General features: G+C 30.2%; 1 protein-coding gene and 1 long non-coding RNA gene across 3 annotated transcripts; both read left to right on the forward strand.

The window, feature by feature from the left end:
- Positions 1 to 7,499: 7,499 nt before the first annotated feature.
- LOC102614454 (pectinesterase-like) lies at positions 7,500 to 10,976 on the forward strand. Its single transcript, XM_006479938.4, has 3 exons — positions 7,500 to 8,478; positions 8,560 to 8,720; positions 9,982 to 10,976. Exons 1-3 carry the CDS (start codon positions 7,628 to 7,630, stop codon positions 10,677 to 10,679), a joined length of 1,710 nt encoding a protein of 569 aa, XP_006480001.1. The 5' UTR covers positions 7,500 to 7,627; the 3' UTR covers positions 10,680 to 10,976.
- A 6,226-nt stretch (positions 10,977 to 17,202) lies between these two features.
- LOC127901331 (uncharacterized) lies at positions 17,203 to 18,677 on the forward strand. Of its 2 annotated transcripts, none has more exons than XR_008053492.1 (3): positions 17,203 to 17,773; positions 17,876 to 17,934; positions 18,175 to 18,677. It is a non-coding gene; the product is annotated as an uncharacterized LOC127901331 (long non-coding RNA). The 2 variants fall into 2 exon arrangements; XR_008053491.1 differs by having other exon boundaries at positions 17,876 to 17,913.
- The last annotated feature ends 3,198 nt before the right edge of the window (positions 18,678 to 21,875 follow it).

Genomic DNA, 21,875 nt, shown 5'->3' on the forward strand with positions numbered 1-21,875 from the left:
TTAACTTTTTGTACTAAAAGCCAATTTTATGGGATTTAAGTTTTCATGTACAATAATGAGAAAAAAAACAGTGAGTAGCTGTTTTATATTCGGTCATTCTGTTTACCTTAATCTTATTGATTTGAGAATTCAACAAAATGTAAATTTGCAGAGAAATCATTCCTTCCAAAACGAGATATGGAATGGTTCTTCTTCTGTCCTAGGGATCGAAATTACCAAATAGAGCCACCAAAACTAGCTACTGGAAAGCCACTGGAAAAGATAGAAAGGTTGTTTGCCAAAATGGCCTGTAGCTCCAGGCATCAAAACTGATGGCTGCCCTATGCCTTGATATGTTCATATTTAGAACAAGTTGTGTATGCACATAAAATTTGAAAAAATAAATAAATAAAAAATAACAGGATGGAAAAATTAAAGTTGTGAAAAATAATTTTCTTGACGATGGCACAATGTAATAGTATAATCTAACATTTTAAATTGTCTTTTGTTTATACAGATAAATATTACCAATAATTTTTAGTTTTAAAATTAAAATAAAATTCACAAAAAAATTTATTTTACGTCATTAAAAATAATTAGTATTTTATATAATTAAAATTAATGATAAAATAAATAGGTTATTGTACAAATATTTTTTTATTCATTTTTTTAAAAAAAACTACAAATTCTTTACATAAGGATAAAATTATAATTTAAAACAATTTACTCCCAATCCAAGACAAAGTAAACAAATAATTGGGATTCTGATTGACAATCCATACTTTCATTTAGTCTAAGTAAACACTCTACTCCCACTCCCACTCCACACTCCTAATCCCAGGATTCCCACTCCTCAGGATTCCCAATCCAATCCAAAAAGTAAACGCAACATAACAGTATTCAACAAGAAAGCTTTTAGCATGTCAAAGCCATATTAGTTGTATTATAGTTGCGGGAAGAAAAACTGTATTTTCTAGGTATTTTTAGATTAAGAAATGATTTATATATTATTCTAACCTAAATTTTGTACTTAAATTTTAGACTCAAATCTTAAACCATTGATTTTAAACAATCTAACGGTGGATGATAGTCGTGATTAAATACTACGTTGAATTTCATTGTCGACCATTGAATTGTTTAAAATTTGTGGCTCAAAATTTACGTAAAAATTTTAAGTTAAAAATTGAAGTAGCTCGGCCCATAAGAAATTATAATTTATAACAAGGGCATTTTCAAAACTAAGGCAAGTGCTAACAGTCCTAACTCCCGCAATAATTTATCCTAAAAGAAACCGAATTAGGCAAATTGTGAGCCCCTTTCAATTGGAAAGAGCTACTACAGAGTATAGACCTGAAGTGATCAGATCAATGCTAATGTAATTGCATGTATAGGGTTCCCAGTTCACTTCCCAGAGTCTGCTCACATAACTTTGACATGCTTTCTGCATATATATAGCTGCTGAGAGCTGGAGTACGCCATGAATGATAACGTAATTCTTAATATTTTTATATTGATTGATGGATCTACTACTGAGAAGAAATATAGCTAAAAACAAACTATCGTACCATGCACATGCATTTATTGATGTTAATCTAATTGCATATATTGTAGTCAGTGGTCACAAACTAATGGTGCTGCGTCGTTGCTCTTTCTTTTTCATCTTTCCAGAAAAGGAATTTGGCTAAAAATAACAGAAGAAAACAATAACAAATTAAATAAAGTTCGTACATATCATAGCTGTATTCTAGACAAGGAAAATAACCAAGCTACCTACTCTAGCAGTCTCATTGCAAGTTACAACAGCTGCGCCATGGCTCTCTTGAACACAGTGTGTCCTGATCCTAGCAATCAAGCATGCATGAATGTATACAATCACTCAGTCTGAAATTAATCCGATCACATGCATTTTCTAATCGGTTCGGCTAATATAATATTTGGTTAGGGTCAGAATCTATTAGATTGGAGGTGGTATATGGGCAAAAACTGCAAATTGTACTTGTTTTGGTTCCTGAATACATAAATGGGAAGCCGGGAAGGGCCATCACTGCTCAATTGACTGACGGGAGCTGCTACCTTACGAGTGGGGTTCACGGGTCGGTTGTGTGAGGGGCTGTACCTTGCGTCTTACGTTAAACCTAAGGTGGCAAAATCCTTGAGTTAATTGTGGCGGAATCAGTTCCCGACAAGACATCACATGGGCACATCCGCACATGTACTAGAAGCCCAAGTCATAATTTACTGGACCATGAAAGATGGTGGGTGGACCTTAATTCAACAAAAGATAAAAAGAAATGTCCTTTTCGGTGTGCGGTGTGGGGGAGTGTCATTATTGTTTAATTACCCTAACAATTATAAAATATCAAATTAGTACAAGAAATATTATTATTTATCATCTTATTATTATATTTTATAAAATCTGTTATTTTATTATGTTTTCCTTAGTGTCTTTAATTGACCAATTAATTGACTAATATTTCAATACTGTAGTGCTTTGCTTTTTTTGGACAAAAATTTTTATTAAAAGGTAAAATTATTATTTTATTAGTTAATTAACTAGTCAACTAATAGTGCTAACAAAAATGTAGTAAAATGATCGGTTTTGTAAAAATAAATTTGTAAAACCATAGATTACAATATTTTTTCTTGTCATTTGATATATTGCATTCTTTTAATAAAAAATAATTATAAAAAGTTCAAATAATTTTTAAAATTTTCAAATAAAGAAGAATTTTAGAAAATTAATTAATTAAATCTATCTTAATTTTTTTGTAACTTAGATATTTAATTATATTTGACTACTACGATTGCTTTAACCTAAGTTGAAATTGGTTATTTTACCCTTATAATATAAAAGTGCCAATAATTTGCTTTTAACGTTAATAGTACTTTTTTATTTTTTATACAAAGCTCATTATTTCTAAATAATGTGTCAATACTATTAGTATGATCATCAATCTTTAATTAAAAAATATAACGACTTATGGTGTAATACTCATGTAAATTATTGAATTGTCAAATTTATATAATTTACATATAGGATATTATAATTTTTTATATTTTATTTTAAAATGTTTAATTATAGGTCACAAAATTAAGTACCTAAATTGTTAGATACAAAAATATATATTTATTGGGCCAATTTTTCATATTATTTACGAGGGTAAAATAGTGGAATAAAACTTATATTAAAGCAAGTTGTATAGTCAAAGAAATGTAAATGAAAAAATTTCAGTATTAATTTATATTTATTAAAAATAATATAAACTTGCAGTAAATATTTTTTAGAAGTGGGGTGGGTTTACACAGGTAGTGCAGTGAAAATATCCCCACACTTGCTAAAATAGTGAAACAATAATGTTTTTTTGTGTTAATTTTTTATACTATTTTCTTTACAAATATTGTTATTGCATAAATAAATAAATAAATAAAAAGAAAACAAATCAGGTATCCACATTGATAATTTGATAATTTCCTTGATACTACATTCAATCAATTCATAGCCAATTACAAGGGTTGGGATATTTCTATCCCACTACTTATGTAAATCCATCCCAATTTAAAAATATAAATGTCATAAGTTTACATTATTTTTAAAATATACAAATCAACAAAAAAAATTATAATAATTAATCAATTAAATCCTTCTTATTCATTTTTTTTTGTTTTACATAGGTATCTTTACTTATTATTATTGCTTTAAGATAAGTTTTATCTGACTAGTTTATCATAGCAATATAAAATAATCAAATTACTTTAGAAAAAGCATATGTTATTATTTCTAATAAATAGATATCTAATTTTATTTGATCAAATATCTAAGTTTCTTCCTTTATTTATAATTTTAAAGAATAACATAGAATTATAATAATTTTTTTTTTTTTTCAAAGTGAGGTCGGTTTGTTGGTGAAAATATCACCTCCCCAAGTATATAAGAGGAAGCAGAGCAAGGCTTGTCGGCGTCCAAATCCTTTAATCAAAAACTTACAATTTCAACCCCACCCCTTTATTCTATTAATATATTTACAATTGCAATTACTTAATTCGTTTTCAGATTTCAGAATACTTAGCTTGTATATGTCATTTCAGTCTAATTAAATACTCCCAAAAAAAGGAAAAAGCCTTTTTCAACAAATTAGTTATTTGGCTGCCTATTTTTAGCATGCAAACATCTTGTAACATTTAGGTCATATTTAAAATTGAGGTGGTGTAACTTTTAAATTATAATTGATGTGGAAAAAAAATTGTAATTATGAAGCAAAAGTTAATACTATATAATAAATATACATTTTAAATAATAATTTTGATAAAATTATTAAAGATATAATATATTTTTCATTATACAAGTAAAAAATCACATCAACATAACTTCTAAGATACAGCAGTTTGTGTTTACCAAACACCTTAGTCTGTCTAACCTCAATCTCAAATAAACTCTTAGTACTACGAATTTGGAACCTGAAAATCATGAACACCAAAAGGACATTTGGGTGTGGAAAGTCGTTAAATGAACTCATTTATGCATTTGATAGCAAAATTTCCTTAGTTAATATTTAGTGCTGAATATCAATGTGCATTGAAGTGACTATTCTTAAATCAAATTAACAATTAATAATTAAGTGTTTATGAGCTTAAGATACCGTTAAAATTGAAAGTTCTATAAATATAGGTAGATCCATCAAGGCTCATGAAGTGCTTCAGCTCTTTTTATGCCATTGTTTTTTCATGTAAGTATGCTTAAGCCCCTTCTAAAAGCGTCAAATAAAAATTTTGACCCCATTTTCTACAAAACAAAATTTTTATAGTTCAATCATAAGAATTCTATTTAGTGGTTTTTGAAACATGGTAGTCCAATTTAAAATAAATAAATTATGTTGTTATTTTTTAATTTTAAATATATTCAAATGAACAATTAAAAAAATTTCTCAAATTGAAATAAAATTTTTGGAACTAAGCCCGCGCCGCCTCTCACCTCCTCCCCCCAATTTAAGTATATGGGTTCGCCACTGTCTGTAAATTAATAATTTCATAACCATACAAAACCTATTAATTTAAAGATGTATTAATTAATCAATAAATTAATAAATTAATAATTTATAGATTGTATATACAATTCATTGAAGGTACATTATAATAAACTAAAATTCATTGTATTTTACCAACCTAATAAATTAAAAATGAATTAATCCACTAAATACAAATCAAATTAATAAAAAGATAAAGTTCTTGCAATTTTAGAATTCAATTCCAAAGCTTCTATAAGCATTAAGTGAAACTAGATATGAGATCCAACTATATTTAAAGAAAAAACAAGTAATAATAGAGTTACATTTTATTTAATATAATAAAATAATAAAATTTATAATTTCAGTAAATTATTAATTTATAATATGAATGAGACCACTAAGTTGTGTAAGAGTTTAAAAAAAATATCATCTTACTAATTTATTAAAGCTATTAACTTAATTCTTCGGCCCAAGTCAATAAAACAAAAAAACTATTATGTAATAGAGGTTGTTAATTTAGTGGGTATTAAATGATAGATGTTTTACTGTGAAGGAAAACACTAAGGTAGCGTTTACTTTTTAGATTGGATTGGGAATCCTAAGGAGTGGGAATCCTAGGATTGAGAATGTGGAGTGGGAGTGGGAGTAGGTTATTTACTTACACTGGAATGGAAGTATGGATTAGAGATCAGAATCCAATTTATGTGTTTACTTTGTCTTGGATTGAGAGTAAATAGTTTCAAATTACAATTTTATCCTTATTTAAAGAATTATAGTTTTTAATTACAAAACTAATAAAAAATATATTTAATGAATAATATTTATTTTATTATATTTGTAAATTTATTATAATTATTAATATTCTTAATTATGAACAATAAATTATTAATTTTAATACAAAATGAAACCTTATTTTATTTTATTTAATATAATATATTAAATTTATTATTATATAAAATAATAATATAATATTATTTAGTACAAAATTAATATTTTCTTAGAATAAACTATTTATTATTATTAATATTAAATAAATATAATACTATTATTTTTAAAATAAATATAATAATATTACATTTATTAATTCTCTATTAATATAATAATATTATTTTAAAATAATTTTAACTTAGAATCAATGCAAATTATTATTTAGTTAAATATAATATTATTATTCAAATAAATATAATAATATTATTCAAATAAATATAATAATATTTATTTTATTTTATTAATTATAAAATATTAAATTAAATTAAATTAAAAAAAATAAAAGGGTAAAAAAGGGAGAGGTGGGAGTGGGAATCCACTCCCACTCCAAAAATGGGTAGGGCCCACGGAGTGGGATTCCCACTCCCTTCCCATTTAGATGAAGTAAACGCTGGAGTGGGAGGAATCCACACTCCTCACTCCCACTCCAGCAAGTAAACACAACATAAATAACGGGTCAGAAATTGAGAGGTTTGTGTCCAAATAATGGGAAAAGGACATTCAACCCCTCAACATTTAAGAAAAGGGATAAAAAACCCCTCAACATTTTAAAAAGGACTTATAAATCCCTTTTCGTTAATAAACTTTATTATTTTCTGCAGGAATGGGCACACCGGAAGAATTTTATTAGCAACGGTCTTAATTGTACGCAACCTCCGCAAGGTTCGAAAGGAAGTGTAAAATGACAACGCAGATATTTATGCCCTTGCTGATCTGTGAGCAGATATGGAAGAAATGAATTGTCCTCATATGTAATTTGCTCGGTGGACGTGGTTTAACATATCCACATATAAAGATATATGCGCTCGATCGTTGACAGTTAATTTACAAATATTTTTAAGCAATTAATTAAAATATTCAAAATATATTGAAATAATTTTTAAAATATATTAGAGATAATATAATTAATTAATGTGTGTGTACATATATAAAAAATTTATATAATCATTACTTATTAATTTTTTTTTTTTTAAAAAATATAATATAATATTATTTACTTTTTTATTAGGGTTAATTTTGTCCTGCCTCCAACTGTTTTAACATTTTTCGCCACGCACCCATATGTTTCGAAAATACTCACTCCACACTCAATTCCGTTAATTTGACCGTTATGTTTAATGGAGCTATTTGAAATTTAAGTAAATATCCGAAATACCCCTTATCTTGAATTAGAGAAAAATAAAATGAGATAAAATATTAATTTAATAATTAATGTTTACATTAAAAAATTTTATTTAAAGGTAATTAATAATAATTTCATTAATTAAATTATCAAATAAATTTAATTTATCATCATCAAATAATATTTAGGATATGAATTTTTAAATTTGCCCTTTGATCGTTAGAATAAACGGTCAAATTAACGGAATTGGGTGTGGAGTGAATATTTTCAAAATATATGGGTGCGTGACGAAAAATATTGAAACAGTTGGGTGCAGGACAAAATTAACCCTTTTTATTACAGTAACTCAAAATTATTCTAAAAATTCCCCTGCAGCGCAGATGCAAATAAAGTTGCTTTTGATGCTGTCCTTATGAGTTCCAAATACTAGACGTACCAGGTCACTACTATTCTTCTCTGCTTACTTACATCTCACTCCTCAGTTTTACTCTCTCCCTCAGAGCTGAACTGAACCACCAAAAAAAAAAAAAAAAAAATGTATAGTCCCACTCCCAGTCCCAGGCGAGGAACCAGACTCTTACTTGCTCTCTTACCCAGTTCAGCTATTTTCTTGCTACTATTTGTACTATCAGCTGTAAGTGTAACCACCCTAAAAAAGAACCCCAAAACAACAGATGCCCCACACTTGCGAGTCCATAAACATTTCCAGGTTGCTCATTCCGCATGCGAAGGCACACTCTATCCTGAACTCTGCGTTTCGACTCTGCTTTCAGTCCCAGATCTCGCTTCAAAAAGAGTCCCTGAACTCATCTCCGTAACCATAAACCGCACATTGTCCGAGCTGAGAGCCTCCTCCTCAAACTGCTCCAGCATTGGACAGAGTTACCCAAATTTTAACACCCTTGAAAAGAGAGCAATCAATGACTGTCTCGAGCTGTTTCATGACACCATTGTTGAGCTCAAATCAGCTCTCAATGATCTCTCCCCCAAGAAATTGCCCTCCAAGCATTACCATGATTTGCAAACTTTGTTCAGCGGTGCAATGACAAACCAGTACACGTGTCTTGATGGGTTCGCTTACAGTGACGGAAACGTGAGGGACGTTATTAAGAGCAGCTTGTACAACATTTCCAGGCACGTGAGCAACTCTTTGGTTATGCTCAAGAAAATCCCCGGTGATAACATGTCTTCCAAGTACGAGGTTTTTCCTGAGTATGGGCGTATTAAGAGAGGATTCCCAACTTGGTTGTCTTTAAATGATCGCAAATTGTTACAGAAGTCCGTTAATTTGACCAAATTTGATCTGATAGTGGCTAAAGATGGCTCTGGGAATTTCACTACCATTACTGAAGCAGTGGAAGCAGCTCCAAACAAATCCAATACTCGGTGGGTTGGATTGGATATTTTCTCGTATTATACAAAATGGAAATTATATCAATACATAACAAAATTTAATTGCTTTGACAGGTTTGTGATTTACATAAAAGCTGGGGCTTATTTTGAGAACGTGGAGGTGGATAAAAAGAAGACAATGTTGATGTTCGTAGGAGATGGGATCGGCAAAACAGTAGTGAAGGCCAATAGAAGCGTCGTTGATGGATGGACTACTTTCCGGTCAGCCACTGTAGGTGAGTTTCAAAATTTACTTGAATCTTTTTGTTGGAAATTCTGAATTTCTTTCTTTCTTTTCTTTTTGAATTGATGTGGACCGATCGATGTGCGACAGCGATCGTATATATTGGTCCAAATGATAAAGTGGGGGCGGGACCATCGATGATGTTGGTCTCCCATCACGGGTTGGTGGGTTACTGACCGTGAGCATCTTTGCTTGCAGTGAGATACGTAGGAAGAGTTATTAATAATTAATAACTTGTAGATAAATTATTTATCACAATTGTGAATCCCATAAGTGGTGGATTCAAGTATTTTTAAGCCACTTAAATTCAGATAATTAAGATTCTGTCTCCCAAAAGTAATCAATATATAAACGGTCGTCGGTAGTGGGTTGTGGGCCGTGGATAGGGGCTCACCAGTCACCAAGCATGGTTCGTTTCTGATGCTACGATTTTGGCATGTTATGCTGAGTGAATTCCAAAACCAGATGGGTTCAAGTAGGATCCACAGCTAAATTTATGAGGGATGTATCTTATATTAGCTCAATATATGAGGGATGTATCTTACATTAATAATGCAAGGTAGAAAAATCCTTAAGATGAAGGCATTTGCAGTTTTGAGATGTGGCCGTAATGAGATTCGCTTACGAGTGTCGGTAGCAGAGGGACCGCATCACCTGGTAGCCGTGTTTCTTGGATCATTGAAGCGCGTAATTAAACGACTTTGTCCCAAAAAGAATCTGTCTTTTCCTTCTTTCTTTTTGGTACTTTTCTGATTATCTTTTTGCTTTGCTTATTCTAAACTTGTCAAGATCTTGGATTAGAAGTTGTCAAGAATTTCAAATCACATAAATCCGGGTGGGTCTTCCTCGTTTAATTCTTTCCTCATCTTGGATAAATTTAAATATACTCTTTTTGGGAATCTTTTAATGAATAAACCAAACGAATGAAATGGACTAAGAATGATTTTGGTATAAAATGAACATCTCGGGAAATTATTTAACAATATGATTTTCCCTCTACAATTTACGTGCCTGACCCAGTTTGTACTTTCTCTTGTCTTAACAAATCTCATAATATGATATAAAATGCTGGCCTCATTTCTGTAGTTTGTCCACTGAGAGCTTGATGCTCAAATTCTGACAAACTGTCACGCTGGCGTGTGGGTCAGGGTGACGATATAAGCAAATTTTTGTTGGGCTGGACTTGGCCCACGCGGCCCGTTGTGACCATTATTATAACGTGATTTGTTCTGGGTGCTTCTTGTTGTTTTCAGCTGTCGTGGGGACCGGGTTTATCGCCAAAGGCATTACAGTTGAGAACTCAGCTGGTCCAAGCAAACACCAAGCAGTAGCCTTAAGGAGTGGCTCAGATCTCTCAGCTTTCTACAAATGCAGCTTCGTTGGGTACCAAGACACTCTATATGTTCATTCCCTCAGACAATTTTATCGTGAATGCGACGTATATGGCACAGTTGATTTCATCTTTGGCAATGCAGCTGTGGTGTTCCAAATCTGCAACTTATATGCCCGTAAGCCAAATGCAAACCAAAAAAATATTATCACTGCACAGGGGAGAGAAGACCCTAATCAAAATACAGGGATATCAATCTTGAATTGCAAAGTTGCTGCTGCTTCGGACTTGATTCCATATCAAACAGAGTTTAAAACATACCTTGGTCGTCCTTGGAAAGAATATTCGAGGACGGTTTTTATGCTATCTTATTTGGGCGATTTGATAGCGCCGGCTGGATGGTTAGAATGGAATGGTACATTTGCATTGAGTACACTCTTTTATGGGGAGTACAAGAACAGGGGCCCTGGTTCTAACACGAGTGCCAGAGTGACGTGGCCTGGTTACAGGGTGATCAATAACTCGGCTGTGGCAGCTCAATTTACGGCCGGGCCATTCTTGCAAGGAAGTGAATGGCTAAATTCTACTGGCATTCCTTTCTATCTCAATTTGACTCCTTGAGGGTGAACTTTTTAGTGCCTATTGTCTGCCGTAGTGCTGAAGGCTCGAGCACTAGCATTGGAATGGAATGAATTACAATTATCCCTTTAGAAAATTTATTATTACTTATCTAATAGAATAATGGTGTGTTTACTTGTGAGTTTGGAGAATGAGAATAAAATCTATATTTATTTGGCAAAATGTAATTTGATAATGGAAATAAAATGTGTGTATTCTACATAATTTCGGAATAAGGAATGGGAATTCCATTCTCACGAGAGGGGTTGGGAATGGAAATGAAATATAAATTTACTTTTCTATCCTTCTAATTTTTTCATATTTCCTAAATTACCTTTGTTCAAATCACAAATAATTTTATTATTTTAAATGTCATTAATAATAATAATAATTATTATTATTATTAAATTTTATTAACTTTATTATTTTAGTTATTAATTATTATTATTATTATTATTATTATTATTATTATTATTTTCATTAATATTATCATTATTAACAATATTATCCTTATTGTTGTTTTGTTCTTATTATTATTATTATTATTATTATTATTATTAAATTTTATTAAGTTTATTATTTAGTTATTATTAATTATTGTTATTATTATTTTTATTAATATTATCATTATTAACATTTATCATTATTATTAATAATAAAAATAATAAAAATAATTAATAATAACTAAAATAATAAAGTTAATAAAATTTAATTTTAATAATAATAATAAATGTTAATAATGATAATATTAATAAAAATAATATTAACAATAATTAATAGTTACTAAAATAATAAAGTTGATAATAATAATAAATGTTAATAATGATAATATTAATAAAAATAATATAACAGTAATTAATAATAACTAAAATAATAAAGTTAATGAAATTTAATTATAATAATAAATGTTAATAATGATAATATTAATAAAAATAATAATAACAATAATTTATAATAACTAAAATAATAAAGTTAATAAAATTTAATAATAATAAATCAAGAAATCTTTTTTGATCCTCAGTTGGTTGTTTTAAAGAAATTAAAAGAAAACCCCAGTCCTACTATCAAAGCATTTTAGAAATCACTGATTCAGTTAAGTTCAAACATTTCTTTCTCAGTGAATCACATTCAGAACCAGCCTATTCCACGGCTACTATTATTATTAGCCCTTAGGAAAAAACTTTGAAATTGCTTGGAAATGATCAGCATGGTATCTTTTAAGGGATCCATCCCAGTTGAATTAATTTTTAAAATTTCTTACAAAGCCATGATTTCTGCATTTAACACACAGCATAAATACCAGTCGAAAAGAGATGAGACCCTTCTCTTGCAGACTGATTTGTCCAAAGCAAACACGGTCATTCCTAAACCAATCCAATGGAAAGATGTAAATCTTCCAGAGGAATGGATCCTTGAAGGAGCCGCTCCACCAGCGATTCCGAAACAACTTAAGCCCAATACAGAGTTGCAAAATGTGACTCAGTATTCCGATGGTAAAGTCAAACTGTCATTCAGGAGATCTACCTCATCCAGATTTTCTGATAAAGCGTCGTGCTCAAGCATTCCTTCATTAGAAAGGAAATTTACAAAAATACCCTCTGTTATAAATCTCCCTTTTCAGTCCATAAAAAGTCAACCTAGGTTTTCTACTTCAGATATACCTAGTACCTCCATTCGTTCAGTTGATTATACCACTAGTGTTCCTCATCCAATCTACACTAGTAGTCAACATTTACAAAGTCAGGAAGAGAAGGAACCTTCTCCTCCAACTTCTCCTACATTTTCTGCTGTTACGGAAAATGTTATTAATGTCATTGAAAAAGACTTTGAATTGGATAAAACATTTCTTCATAATGATTTTTATTCTGATTTAAACAAAGAAAAAAGAATTTGGTTCTTCAAACATTTTTTAAATCAAAAAAAAGAAATCCAACAAATCTATTATGAATTTGTGAATTTTCATAAAGTTCATATATTGTTTTTTGATTGATTCGAAATATATTCTTCTCAGAACAACATCTCTTATCCCTTCAAAGAGTCAAACCCTATTACTATTAGAAAGAAAATCCCTGAATGGAATCTTACTGATAGGAATAGATCCATCGAGTTTGAACATCCACCTCTTAGGAGTATAGCCGTAAATCATGGTGAACCTCCTATCGAGATTAGAGCATCACCTTACAAAATCCCAAAACCAAATGATACAGATGCAAATTTAAGTAGTATTATCTAACAGAATAATTTCTGTAATACTAACTTAAATACAATCGGAAAGCAGTTGACTATGATAGAAAACCAAATTCAGAAGTCAACCATTATTGTTCCATCAATTTCTCCTATTCCAACAAAATCGGATTCTGACAAAAAGCTTAAGAAACCTATTTTCAAACCCTTTCAGGTTTCGAAAACTAGCCAAAAGCTTGTTCAAAAGTCAAAATCAGATTTTGCTAAAGCCATTAGAGAACAATTAGATAGGATAGAAGCTGCTTCTTCATCATCTAGCAAAGTTTAGATAGCCCCTGATACTCCTCAATCTAGCAAGATTGGAGTATTAGAACAAGACCAATTGTCTATAGCCTCTTCTGATATAGAAGCCTTCAAAGAAGAACCTTTTACTCCTAAAGCCAACAAAATTCATTGCGAATTAGCCCTTCCCACTGTCAAGACTCCACCGGATCTAGCAATAGATAATAGACCAAGTGCATTAAATCAATCCCGATATAATGCATCTTCAGTCTATGAGTGGAATATTGACGGCATGTCCGAATACAATATCCTAGGATTGTTGCAACAAATGACAATGGCAGCCAATGCTTATAAAACCGAAGCAGGAACTTCTGATCGTGCTATATCAGAAATCCTCATTGCCGGTTTTATTGGTCAATTAAAAGGTTGGTGGGATCATCTTCTCACTAATCAGCAACAATTAGACATTCAATAATATTATCAAATTTTATTAACTTTATTATTTTAGTTATTATTAATTATTGTTAATATTATTTTATTAATAATAATAATAATAATAATAATCATCATCATCATCATCATCATAAGAACAACAACAACAACAAGAAAAACAATAATGATAATATTGTTAATAATGATAAATTAATTATTTTTATTAATTATTAATACTATGAGTATTTTGGTAAATTGATTCACATTCTCATTTCTCATTCTCATTTATTTTTGCCAAGTAAACATTGAAATCTCATTCATATTCCAGCTCATTCACATTCCACCTCATTCACATTCCACCTCATTTCCATTCCCATAAAGTAAACGCACTATAAAAGTTATATTTTATAAAGATTTCATTGTTTTGTGCCCCGATCAAAGTTCAATTTCTCTGCAAGGTGTAAGTTGTGCAAAGTGTTAGGCTCAAGCTACTTGCACTCTGAAAATTATTCTCTAACATTTTATTATTGCATACACTGATCTAATAAATTAAAAAATAAATTTTATTTTATATACTTTTAAAATACAAAAAAATAAAGAAAATAAAACCTTTACTTAAACCAATTAAATTAATTATCCTTATTTACTCAAAATACAAATAAAAATGTTTAGCGCACCCAAATAAAGTTTTTAAGAAATCTAATATATGCTTATAATACTGAAAACAATTTAAGTCTGAAAAAAAAATCTTAATACAATTTGAGTAATTAATTATGGTTTATTGAAGAATGTGTTCAATATTGTTTTTGCTCCCCAAAGAAGATGTTCAATATGGTTTGCAGTGCAATCGAGAAAGGAGAAGAAGTTTGGGGTTTACATACATTTAATTTTTAATTTCTTTGAAAATCAATAGCAAAAAAGATGGCCATCTTAACGGTCTTTTTATTTAAAAAAAAAATTGAGAGGGTCATTAAGCACTTTAATTTAATAAAATAATATATTACAAATAGCTCAACCTAAAATATTAATGGTTTCTTCCCAATTTATTTCACCAGAATCACCACCGAACTGTTATAATTTATCTTAGATGGCTATGCAACACATCTGTAAATAGATTTTGATATTTGAATTTTCATTTGAGTTGGACCGGCTGGCCTATGCTTTTACATTAAAACCTAAACCAATCTCAACAAAATTATTAGACACGACCCAATATGCCTAAGGTCCACAAAAATAAATGAATTCATTAAAATATTCAATAAATTCACTTTTTAATGAAAAAAAATTACTACCAAAATATTCCAAATGTAAACTACAATTTTAGACAAGATAATAGGGTTAAATAAAGTTTTAAAAGATTATTCCTCGCAATCTACCATATTGATCTCTTTTACATTGTTTTCTTGTTTTGTTCGACGGGCATTCAAATAATTACGATATAAATTCAGTAATCTACGAAATGTTCTTTTGTCAAGCAAAGTCTTGGAGGAACAAAAGTCATTTTTTTCCCCCCTTTTTTCTCACGTGCTCCTCTTTAATGCAACAAAGACCGAAGGAAGTTGGATTTGGCTTAAAATTTGTACTTGGGAAATATCCTCTTGGATTTGGCTAATAGGCTCTCTTCATAGCATAGTTTTTTTGGGATTTAAGTGGTACATTCTCTCTTTCTAAATTAAGATTTCTGCATATTGAAAATAAAGAAAAGGATTCTATGAGAATCTGCAAATAAATGGTGAGGAGAGAACTTTTGCCTACTCAATGGGATTTTCATAATTTTGAGTTTATGAGTTATGACAGTACATGTTACATCCTATAAAAAAAAAAAAAAAAAACCATAGAGGAAAAAAGATTGAATTAGAGAGTCAACCTTGCATATATGTAATGGTGAAAATCTAAAAAATAATTGGTGAGATAAAAATTTGGGGGTAATCAGGCATATTTTTTGCAAGGTTACTTTTGCAACTGATTTCATAATTAATTGAGTTCATACTCATTGGATTCGTTAGTATTTCTTAGATTTTTAAGGTTTTCTTTTAGTTTATCTGGATGAATAAGAGATTCCTTATATTAGAAAATAGTTTTTTTTTTTTTTTTGATAGTTTGCTATTGACTCCTGTTCTTTGGTATATTGTGATGTTTTCTTATATTTTTCTTCCATTTAAAGGTTTTAATTTATGTGCCTCTCCATATTTCTTTGCCTTTTGATGATCTAAATTAGAGGTAGGCGTTCCATCTAACCCCCACCATCATGTTGGTCCTTGAGGAAGAAAAAATGTATATCTTAGGGTTGAAGAAGCAAAAAATAATAATAATAATAATTGCATAAATTATGATAATTTTGTTTGATAAAAGTTTAATAGGTATTAAGATGGATTTACATAATAAAATTAAAATTTTAAATTTTGATGATGGGTTTGTTAAACAAATGAATTTAGTGAATGTTTTAGTGGGTTAAAACATACTCATTCTTCAGATTATCTTATTAGCCTCATTTTTCAATAAATCTATTTATTTTGTAAATTTAAAAAAATAAAAAACCTGATTTGTTTTTAAATTTTTATCTTTTCTTCCTCATTTACTGTCGTTGTTCCCACTCACCACCCAAATTTTCAAAACGGATCAGCCTGAATAATTTTGCGTTTACTTCTGGTTCCGGTAAAATTTGCCAAAGATATTGCTTTTGACTTTAGGGCAGTATATCTGCTTCCAACGGAGTTTCTTTTGAATCTGAACAGTTGAATTTCTAATGATGCGGAGGTATGTTATGGTGCTTGAAAATGGCTTGTGTTTTCTCTATTCTTATGAATGATTTGTCTGGAATTGGCATTGTTACGTGTATCTAAGTTCATCATGTTTCTGATCCAATAGTATAAAAGTTCGGAGCAGATGAGATATTGAGACTTGAGAGAGAAAGAGAGGCCGATGACAGATAGAAGTGCAATTTTTTAAATATTATTTTTACTTTATTTTCATAAGGATAATTTTAATTATAAATGAGATTATGTGAAAGGTGGGGTTGAGATTAATAAGATAATTTGAGGCACTACTTGACCATTTAATTATGTTTTTGTTGCGATAAACCGTTCATAAAAAGGAAAGAGTCGCCTAAATCATCTTTTTTCCTCTCTCTCTTTGTTCTCATTTAAAATAATCGCCACCCAATTTATTCACTAATAATAATAAATAAATAAATAACCTCACCCAATAATATGTGCGTTTGAAATTGAGGTACTGTACCTTTTAAGATATAGTTGCTGTAGAAAAAAAACTATAACTATAAAATAAAGTTAATAATATATAGTAAACGTAAATTTTAAATAATAATTTTGATAAAATTATTAAAGATATAATAAATTTTTCATTATACAAATAAAAAATCATATCAATATAATTTCTAAACTAAAATAATTAATATTTATCAAATATTTTAATATTATATCTTTTAAAATAAAGCTATTCATCTTCAATCCCAAACACTTTCAATATTTTGTGAATAAACATTGTGCAAGAGTGGTAGATCTGTCTTAATCGCAACTAGGGGTAGAGGGTATGGTCCCGGGGCATACATATGATATGATGATACTCGTAGGCCATAGTCCACGAAGAGTAATAGTCATTCCTGCAAGAACCGGAAATCACGGGATGTGAGGCTAGAAATAATAATAATGATAATGTAAGCAGATTTCAGACTTCAGAGAAGGGGGAAAAAGAAAAAAAAATAAAAAAAGATCGTAATGATGAAACTGACGGCTAACAGTTACCTTTCCCGCACCATGTTTCGGATACCCAAACACTTTCTAAAGTCAAACTTTCATTTTGAAACTATACAATTGTTTTTTCTTTTTCCCTTTTTAAGGGTTGTATATCTAGGTTCCAGGCATAGTAATAAAATTTGGATCCAGCTCCCATCCGTAAGGATTCAGAAGATATGGATTTGAAAAATAAAAATTCGCACGGATCCGGATGCACTTGCATCTAGAAAATTAGAATTCGGATCCGAATAAATTTTGTTTTAAATTAAAAAATATATAATATATTAACTTAAATAAAAAATATATATAGTCTGTAACCCTAAGACATATCGCATTCAACTTTCACCTTGCCATCGCTAATGCCCAAAATCGAAGTAGCTCACCACGCCGCTGTTGATGCACGCGTCGCCGTCGTCCAAGCCTTGCCTGATTGGATCGTTCTTGCCGGTAATTTGCTCTCTTGTTTCTATTAATTTTGTGTTCTTTCTATTAATTCCATGGCTTTTTTCTAGTTAATAATTTGGTATTGTGGGTAATTATTTGATGAAGGAGTGGAAGATCCTGATGACTGACGATATAGTGGCATGGTGTGTTGGATTTGGAGTTTGGTATTTCCATCGATTTGTAGTGTTTTTATTTACGGATTTTAATAGTGGTGTACTTGAATTTATGTTATTTTTTATGTTTGATTTATATTGTCATATTTTTATTTGTGAATTTATGATGTTGTTGTATGATCTTTATGTTGAATTGTTATTTGTTGAATTATGATTGAATTTTTTTATATTACTACGTAAATTTTTAAAATTTTAAATTATATATTAAATTATTAAATTTTAATTTTGCAGATCCGAAAATTCAGAATCCGTTGCAGATTTTGCTGATCCGAATATATAAATATAAATGCATATCAAAATCCAGATGCACCTACATCCGGATTCAGATTTTGTCAACCCTATTTAAGTTTTGTTAAGTTACATATATGTAACTTATATTAAATCTAAAAATAGTCATTTATAATTTTTCACTAGTTTCACATATACTATCATTTTCTTGTATTGGATAATTAATTTTGAGTTACTGTAAATTATAGAATACAAATGGACTTGAACCCATTCACGATTCATGTATACTTGAAGTAGTGGCGTGGGGATGTGACGATCAGAATACACAAAGGGTGCGTTTGGTACATGTATTGTATTATGTTGTATTGCATTATTTTAATACTGGTGTATTGTATTATGCTGTATTACATTAGCACTGTATTATAATAATACTGTACAATGTTTGGTATTACATTGTACTGTATTAATTTTTTGTGATTAATTTAAATTAAAAGATTATATTAATATATTTAAATTATATTAATATTTATACTATTATTAATTTTAAATATTATTTATTGAAATTCATTTATATTTAAATATTTATTATTAGTTATAATAAAATTATAAATTTATTAATAATTATAATGTAAAAAATAAAAAAATAAAATTTTTATTAAATTAAAAAATTATATTTATTTATTTATTTATTATTTTATTATTATTTTATTAATAAGCAAAAGCAAAAGTTAAAGCAAAGGAACCGAAAGTCAAAGCAAAAGCACGTAAAAACTGAAAACGTTAAAGGACAAAATAAATTTAATGTGGTGTTGCTGTAGCATTTTATCTACCAAACATGGGCCTGTATAAATTTTATGCAATGAGGAGTTTTAATACATCAACCAAACACACCCAAAGTTCTATATGCAACCGATGACCTCTAGCAAGTGTACGGGGCTGCAAAACTAGAAATAAGGCATTCAAATTGCTGTTTAAGTGTAGTTTCACAAACAAGGTAAAAGATTCAGTTGTAACTCCATTCAAGTTCAGGCCTATACCTGCATTTTCAGACCAATTTAGTCTTCAAAGAGAAATGTTGTGTCAGCTTTTTGTTGCAGTTTGAGTTATAAGTCATATCTCCTTTCTGACAGAGGGGCACATAGATAGAAGAAGATGAGCATGGATGCGTCCTTTTGCATGTGGGCGGAAATCAGAATAGCACGTGATCTTACTGATTCGATCAATCCAATATCGCTTTCTCATCAAACATTTGCAATCCCTTTTTCAATTTTTAAAATAATTTATCCCACATTCCATTATTTTTTGTAATCTATAACACGTAACTTTCTATATTTCAATAATGCACACAAGTCTCTCTGGTCATCTTTTGTGATGCTTTTTCATTATTTACCTCTGGTTGGTCCCGCTGTATCGATAGCTTGCCGAACATTCTGTGTCGAGGCAACATGCCTTGGGGCATTGGTGCTTCTCTTTACGTGTTCATTTTGCAGCAATTGAGGCTTCTCTCTCACGCTTGCACTGACTAAGCACTAAGCAGTTATTAGTTAAGGGAATGCCTAATCAAATAATGCTGCATGTTCAAAAAAAAAAAATGGCCCAATCATTAAAAGGAGATTCTTAAAGATAATTCTCTCCCACATCTAGATTCACACTTCCTCATGTGATGATCTACACGAGTTGACATTATTTATCTGAAGAGTGTACAGATAAATTATTAATGGTAGTGCTAAATGTAGAGAACGCTGAGAGAAGACTATGAGAAACAACAGTACAAGCTGAGCAAAAAGTTAGGCATTACATGTAATGTTGTCCTTTTAATTTTTTTTTAAATATTTTAACATTAGCTAACCATCACGAGGGGGAAAGAGCGAAACGGTAGCTTGTGCTGCCGTTTCTCTCGGCATTCTCTCGCCCCTCGTGATGGTTAGCATTTTTCAATTATTAATTGCTTTAGTTAATTAAAAATTCACGGGCTTGAGCTTTTGATTGATGAAAAATTGCATACTTCAACTACCAAGGTAAAGTTGATGAATTACTGTCTAACAAATTACATTGCTGCAGTGTAAGTCATTAATTTTTATAAAATACAACAAAGTGTGGTTATAGAATTACAAATTTTTATAAAAATCTTTTTTACTAATTGATATAGCATAAATTCACTAGTTGAGTGAAAATACAAAATAATTAAAATTAATTATGTGGGTTAAAAAAAATTTAACCAATCAATTGAATTATATCACATTAGTTTGTACAATTTATAATTTTATCTTAACTCTTAAAATTTTAAAAAGTATTAATAAGAGTAAGGCAATTGCAGTGGTGATCCGGGCTTCAAGTTGCCGGTTTCATTTGAATGGATGGTATCTGGTTACGGGGATGAGGATCAAGAGGTTCATTGAGCTTGTCCACATTTCTCGATTGACGGGTTCCATCACCAAGTACTGCAAATGCATGGGCTTTTATTGACCATTTTGTTACTTGCACTCAAGAATATTTTGCATCAGCCCCATAAATTCGTTGTCTCTTTGCCTCAGTTTGTGGGCATGTAATGGGTTAATATAAAGCTTGTTCCAATGTAGCGGGAGGTTAGTTCCATTGATTCACCTAGCGGCTAGCGGCAGAGCAAAACGTGGTTTTTTATTTTTTATTTTTTCCCTTACTATGTGATATATACCTAATAAATAAAGTATAATGAGGTTCACTTTCTAGTTATTCGATGCTCGTGTCATGTGTTTGAAACTCGCCATTAGTATCAGCACTCTGAACCCGTGACCAGTCCTTGACCCTTTGGTCCGAAAGTAGGACCAGCTTTACTCGGAGTACTTATTTCATGTTTGTGTGGATTTTTGCATTTTTTTTAGATTTTTTTTTAAATAAAAAGAGGGCTCTGAAAGAGAAGAGCTAGAGGGCACAAAATGGGGGTATGCCACCCCATACATATCCGAATACAAAATAGAGCTTAAACCTAAAGGGACAGAATGAAGAAAATGCACTCCAACAGACAAACTCAAAGCATGCGTAGCAAGGAAATCAGTCGTCGAATTTGCTTCGCGATAGATGTGATCAATTTGAATTCCCCAATCCCTCCTTATGAGTTCCCTAATCATCTCGATTATATTCAAAAATTTGTTGACATTAGCATTATTCTCCTTTATAAGATGCACCACACTATAATTATCTATTCCAACTTGGATACGTCTATAGCCAAGGTCCCATACCATTCTTAACCCATGCAAGACATCCCAAAGTTCAGCCTTTATAACCGAACATACTCCAAGATTTGCGCTGAAACCATGAAGAAATTTACCATGGCAGTCCCGCAACAGACCACCTGCATTGTTTTTAGAATTTTGAGATGAAAGTATATCACTATTCATTAATATCTGTCACATAGTTCTTCAATTAGTAATGTTATAAGATATGCTGAATGCTGGATAACAATTTTGGGGCACATGCTACATAGTAAAATTTTGCATTTACGTATTGGGAATTTTGGGTACACATGAACATAATAAACAATGTTTGATTATTTTCATATGTTGCTTTCTTTCTAGCACAAATGGAAAATATGCGCTATCTATCTATCACGTCATCGGACTCTACCAAGTTATCGTCAAATATCTACCCTCAATATAGACGAAATCTCCATCACTTACAAATAGATTTTTTAATCTATGTATCTTAATCTTACAAATAAATATTTG

The sequence above is a fragment of the Citrus sinensis genome, chromosome 3, assembly GCF_022201045.2.
Source record: "Citrus sinensis cultivar Valencia sweet orange chromosome 3, DVS_A1.0, whole genome shotgun sequence".
NCBI classification, from domain to species: Eukaryota; Viridiplantae; Streptophyta; class Magnoliopsida; order Sapindales; family Rutaceae; genus Citrus; species Citrus sinensis.

Coding starts and splice junctions, on each gene's coding strand:
- LOC102614454 (XM_006479938.4), top strand. CDS start 7,628: ATGTATAGTCCCACTCCCAGTCCCAGGCGAGGAACCAGACTCTTACTT. Junction 8,479..8,559: donor CCAAACAAATCCAATACTCG/GTGGGTTGGATT, acceptor TTGCTTTGACAG/GTTTGTGATTTACATAAAAG. Junction 8,721..9,981: donor TTTCCGGTCAGCCACTGTAG/GTGAGTTTCAAA, acceptor TGTTGTTTTCAG/CTGTCGTGGGGACCGGGTTT.